Source organism: Miscanthus floridulus, chromosome 16 (assembly GCF_019320115.1).
Source record: "Miscanthus floridulus cultivar M001 chromosome 16, ASM1932011v1, whole genome shotgun sequence".
Lineage (NCBI taxonomy): Eukaryota > Viridiplantae > Streptophyta > Magnoliopsida > Poales > Poaceae > Miscanthus > Miscanthus floridulus.
Genome location: NC_089595.1, coordinates 50,043,401 through 50,049,235, shown reverse-complemented (window position 1 = coordinate 50,049,235; position 5,835 = coordinate 50,043,401). Strand labels below are relative to the sequence as shown.

General features: G+C 39.9%; 1 protein-coding gene across 4 annotated transcripts; it reads right to left on the bottom strand.

Annotated features, from left to right (window-relative positions):
* Positions 1-1,328: 1,328 nt before the first annotated feature.
* Positions 1,329-5,407, bottom strand: LOC136513593 (uncharacterized). Of its 4 annotated transcripts, none has more exons than XM_066507565.1 (3): positions 4,287-5,407; positions 2,899-2,983; positions 1,329-1,539 (listed from the first exon to the last, which is right to left on the bottom strand). In XM_066507565.1, exons 1-2 carry the CDS (start codon positions 5,404-5,406, stop codon positions 2,931-2,933), a joined length of 1,173 nt encoding a protein of 390 aa, XP_066363662.1. In that variant the 5' UTR covers position 5,407; the 3' UTR covers positions 1,329-1,539; positions 2,899-2,930. The 4 variants fall into 4 exon arrangements, 3 of the variants coding, with proteins under 3 accessions (XP_066363662.1, XP_066363661.1, XP_066363663.1); XR_010773389.1 differs by lacking the exon at positions 1,329-1,539 and adding an exon at positions 1,598-2,019 and having other exon boundaries at positions 2,879-2,983; XM_066507564.1 differs by lacking the exon at positions 1,329-1,539 and adding an exon at positions 1,602-2,019.
* Positions 5,408-5,835: the final 428 nt, after the last annotated feature.

Genomic DNA, 5,835 nt, shown 5'->3' with positions numbered 1-5,835 from the left:
TATTCTTTTTTTAGTTTCATTATTTCGCTTTTTTTTCATTGTCTCTTTTAGTTTCAGTTTAATCAGTTATGTTTTTTTTATTTTCATTTTTCGGTTAATTTTTTTGTTTCGGTTTTCAGTCAAGCTTTTTTTAAAATATTTTTTATTTTCAGTTTTCAGTTACCCATTTAGGTTCGAATGCATTCCTAAATTATACATATTAGTTGTATAATAACTTACCTTCTAAATTGGCACATTTATGCAATGTTTGTTCTAATAATTTGCTCTAAATTGGCACCTTATGCAATGTGTGTTCTAATAATTTGCTCCTCAGGGTGCCGCTTGCCTTATTTTGGGTCGCTACTCTTGTCTTTTCAATAAATGTCTCACTAATTTTCAGCTAGTCATGTTTCTCGCTTCATATAGTGGGTTTTATAATAACTTGCTCCTCTAGTTGGCATCTTATCCAATGTTTGTTCTAATAATTTGCTCTCAAGTTACAGCTTGTTTTGTTTTGTATCCCTACCCTCATTTTTTAATAAATGCCCACAGTTGACAGCAAGTCATGTTTTCTGGCATTTTATAATTTGTTGTATAATAACTTGCCCCCTAATTAGCAGCTTATGCAAATGTTTATTAAATAATTTGCCTCTCCATGTTGCAGCTTATTTTGTTTTGGTCTCTCTCTTTATAGGTTAGTACCTTTATGTATATAACAAATTTATATATTTCCCTGGTAATAATCGATATGCATACCATGTAAAAACTTTAGTATATTTTTGAGTAGCAAGTTTAGTATTACATAGTAGCAACTTCTTTCATAAATCTCCTAATACATTTTTACACATAAATTGCTACTAAAATAAAATTATTTAAAACATAGGCAAGTGAGGTCTAGTTTTGGCAGACATCATGCAGATGGAAAGGAGTGGCTGCCTATCTGTCGATGGATGGTTGCGTGGAGCGAAAAAGGAAAGGGTGGCCAGGGGAGTGAAGCCGGTCACGCCGGTGGAGGGGGGTCGTGCGATTTGCGACAGCACGACCCGTCGTGCTTTAACCGCGTCAAAAAAAAAAAAGAAACAACTATTTTAAAAGAGTACGTCTGGAACTACCATCATGTTTGCTTGATCGTTTCTGTGGCTTTATAAACTGACTGATGCTGTTTTGTTATAAGAAAAAAACAATGTATTATGACTGATAAGCATTGATACAATCAAGCGAACAGGGTGTACATTTCTACAATAAGGTAGGTCACACCACGTGTACTGGTGTGATTTAATTAACACGCTAGCATGTCCCACGATCACTTTCCACGTGCATTAATGTCATAGCGTGACTCAACTGGCACGTTAGCATCTTTGCCGATGTATGCTCAAGATGAGCAAATAGACTAGCGAGTTGTTCTTCGTTAGCATCCATGTCTTTTTTATCCTTCTGCTCTTCCATGTTTGCTAGAATCCAGCTCACAGCTCAGCTAGCGTGGAGCTAGACCCTGAGACGCCCTAACCATACCCCTGAGCCTAGCGCAAGGTGGAAGAAGCACCTGCGAGAAAGGGCCACCTAGTAGCGACAGAAGCGGGCTATGAGAATTGTCAGAACAACATCCATCTGAAATCCGGATTGAACAACCTGACATTGTCAGGTACAAGCACGAACAGGCTGCCAAAGCTGATCAAATTTGGATAGCAGGGCAGACCACCATTGAATTGAACAAAATCAGTCATCACTGAACACTAATAATGCAATAACCAAATAGAGCAGCAGTTTCCGTAGATTATATATCACTAAATGTAAATTTAATGGATTCAGTAAATGAGACTATGACTCTGTACATCGAACACAAGTACATCATTGATACATAGGTATCAGTGCAGCAGAAAACGCTGACTAGCAACACAACATACACGTGGGAGAAAATAAATTTGCATCAATTGTTCAGCCAACATGACAATTCACCAATTTAACGGGGGGAAAGAATCTCATGGTTGTTTGACATTACGTTTCATTTCAGTTATATAGTCTCTACCACCAATTCCATGCCTGGAAGAAGAACTAATCGAATGAACCAATGAAAACAAAGAAAATCCCAAACAATAAGAGAGTAATAGTCTCAAGTCTTAAACCTATTGTCATATGAGAAAATTATGTGAACAGTAGTCATATAACTGCTAACCTAGTAATGAAGAACATGTATAAACTATGCAGCCATCACACAAAACAAAGTTATCCACAAGTACTCTGGAGAAGAGTGTTTCACTAGTTCCCAATGAAATTAATTCAAATAATCATAAAAACTGAGAAACATCAGTGAAATATATAAGGATTACTGGTTAGAAGAAATAAGTGCCTTGTGAAACATAAACCAAGCAGCATCTCCAAACCAGTAAAAGTGCAAACATCACTTGCAGCATGTAGTCCACAAAAAAAGTTTTAATTACAGCACTGCTACTACATAAGTTAATACGCAAGCCTCAGTTACAAGTTTATGATTGCAGAAGATAATGATAAATGAATAAACTAAAACAGCAACTTGAATTGACCTACTCATGCCCTAATAGGATGTTCACACTACTGGAAAAAAAAATAGAAAAAGAAAGCACCATGGAATGATTGCACACAATGAAGGCCAAGCAACGAACAAAATAACTTGATCACTAAACACTTTTTCTCAGACACAAAGGAGAGCTGTGTATTATTTCACCAATATAAGAAATAAACTTGTAGGTTAAAGGCCCTAACAGCCTGAACAATTATACGAAATGAAGCCTGTTTACAACTGAAAGATATTGATATAAACTACAAATAGGTGATGGATTTCCTAAGCATTTTGAACATATATTCTACTAACATGCTGACAAGAAAAATAACAAACACAAAGCAAAAGATAAATTAACATCACCTGTTCAAGAAACACCTCACCTCAGTTTACAAGATATATTGGGACAATCATCTCATGTATTGTTCAGCATTTCAGCTCTATAATCTCCATCATCAATGCCCAAGCCTATGAGAAGAACAAGTCCAATGAACCAATAAAAAATAAGTAAAGCCAAATTGATAAAATAGAGAAAAGGTTTGCTAATTAGATTCAGCTGTGTAACCTATTAGCTTTTATTACAAGGTTAGAAATGGGCAAGAAAACGGGCCACATCTAATGTCAAGTACACTGTACACAGTAAATCACTCTGAACAATAATACTCACCTACCTAATGTGCAACATGTTTAGCCAGATAAACATTAAGGCAACTACAACTACTTTGTTCTAGCCATTTCAAATGAACCTTAACTAAATAAGTTCAAATTAAGAAACTTCAGAGAAAAACAAATGAGAACGACCACGTAGATGTAACATGTTACATCAAGTAAAAATTTGCCCTGAAGATCAAAACATTATTTAGTTCTAATCTAACCCAGTAGAAGTGAAGACATCACCTGCAGAAGTATTGCTCCACAAGCTAAAATTCATGTAATTCACTAAGATTTTTTAAATTTGATTATAACAAGATGAATGTACAACAACAACAACAACAAAGCCTTTAAGTCCCAAACAAGTTGGGGTAGGCTAGAGTTGAAACCCAACAGAAGCAATCAAGGTTCAGGCACGTGAATAGCTGTCTTCCAAGCACTCCTATCTAAGGCTAAGTCTTTGGATATATTCCATCCTTTCAAGTCTCCTTTTATTGCCTCTACCCAAGTCAACTTCGGTCTTCCTCTGCCTCTCTTCACGTTACTATCCTGACTTAGGATTCCACTACGCACCGGTGCATCTGGAGGTCTCCGTTGCACATGTCCAAACCATCTCAACCGGTGTTGGACAAGCTTTTCTTCAATTGGCGCTACCCCTAATCTCTCACGTATATCATCGTTCCGAACTCGATTAATCATAAATATATATTGCAAGAAATATAATGAATGAAAGAAACAATAAGCTTTAAGCTTCCAAGTGTGGCAATCAAGCTACTTATTTAGCACATTGACTTTACTTAAGTGCTAGTATTGCTAAAAAATTCTTAACATTTCGAAGCTGGTACTGAAAGCAGCAATTCAAGAGAGCAACACTGAATCTCTTTTGCATAATTAAATAACCTGGCAACAATAAAATTCTCTACTAGGTTCATGTAGTTCAAAAGTAATAATTGTACCAAATTACTTTACTATGAGTTCACTAACTTGAGAAAGCGATAAAAGATCACAATGTATATGTTCAAACTGCTAGTGAGCTCTTAAGCATATGAGCGATAATTCAATTGCCATATAGCAAAAATGGTTGGATCTCATTACTTGTGCAACATAAAGATAAGCTTACCTGCAGTATATAAACTTGTGTAGGGATAATAGGCAGTAAACGAATCGCCTTCGAAAAGTTTCGTGAACTGTGTTGACTCAAGCTGGATCATGTAGATGCCAACACTTGTACAAATAAAGAAAGCATTGCTATCCTCATCAAACCCCAGAATCGTTGTTGGCCATATCCTCATTAACCGACTTAGTGGAAGGAGCTTGTCTAGTTCAATAGTTTTCCATGGCACCCACCTGCCAGCAGCATCTGAATTGGTCTCTCTCTGCCACAATTGGATGCTCAGCTTTGACAAAGTTGCAAGGCCAAGCTTGTTACCTTCTACTCGCAGGGCCTGAATGCCTGAATTGTTTGTAACACGGGGGTCCTCTGGCTTCTGAATCATGGCTAGACTCTGGCCATCCAAATCAAACTCAAGGATGTCACTGGTACCCAAAAGTATCCAGTAAAGTCGGTTTCCAACTAGGACAGCAGGCTGATGCAAACGAGACCATGGAATAGCTACTGAGCTGATATTGCCCCATTTACCAGACTCCGATTCATATAGGCACGCGGACGCAAGCGTGTCGTGGAGGTCAGTATGATGCACCAATACCAATTTGAAGGGGATCAAGCGGCAATCAGCGTGCACGTGGCCGTCGCCGGAGGAGCTCAACACGGCGCCTTTGTAGTAGACTTGTCTTTTGTTGAACTCCGGTGGGAAAGGCACGCGGCACTGGCTGCCGGTGATGGGGTTCCACACCACGGCCTCGGACCGCGCGCGGTCGACGAGGAGGGCGAGACCGTGGCGGCAGCCGAGGAAGCTCAGGTAGTCGTCGCGGCGCCGCGGCAGGGAGAAGCGCGCGCCGGGGATGCGGTCGGGCCGGCGCAGCGTGGGCACGAACTCGATGTCGCCGTCTTCGTCGGCGAAAAATCCGAGGAGGGGAGGCGCCCGGTGGTGGGCGCGGAAGCGGCGGAGGAAGGCGGGGTCGGAGAGGAGGCGGCGCCAGCGCTTGCAGACGAGCGAGGCGCGGGGGAGCGACGAGGGGAGCGGCGGGAGGCGGAGAAAGATCTCCCAATGGATGTCGTCGTTGTCCGGCAAAGGCGCCACCTCCGGCTCCAGCGCCGGCGAGGTGGCACCCTCACTCATCTGGACTACTCTCCCTCTTTTGCTCACTTTTAGTTTAGGTGTTTGGTTACGTTTGCCAAAAACATGGGCTCAAGTGCATGGCAAAAGTTTTGCCGCTGGAAATAAACCGGGCCTGAATTTTACGAAAGGATATTAATATTTATTATATCCCTCTATTTTAAGTTATAAGACGCTTTGGTTTTTCTTTGCTATGCACTTAGATATATTATGTCTATATACATGATAAAAATAAGAGGCTTAAGCGTTTCACCTCTGTTTTATAGCGGAATAGTGATTTTACCCTTTTTTTTAACTTTGTGATTTTTCCCTTGTGTTTTTAAAATGAAGGAAGAGTGTGCCCTCTGTTCCGTGAAGTCACAATGTTAACTTTTAGACAAAAGACAAGTTTGCCCATGCAATTTTACCTCGGTTTTGTTAGAGATTTTTGTG

Excerpts from the sequence above, each read along its gene's own strand:
- LOC136513593 (XM_066507565.1), bottom strand. The coding sequence starts at position 5,406 with ATGAGTGAGGGTGCCACCTCGCCGGCGCTGGAGCCGGAGGTGGCGCCT. Across the intron at positions 2,984-4,286 it reads CACAAGTTTATATACTGCAG|GCTTGGGCATTGATGATGGA; the intron begins GTAAGCTTATCT and ends TTCTTCTCATAG.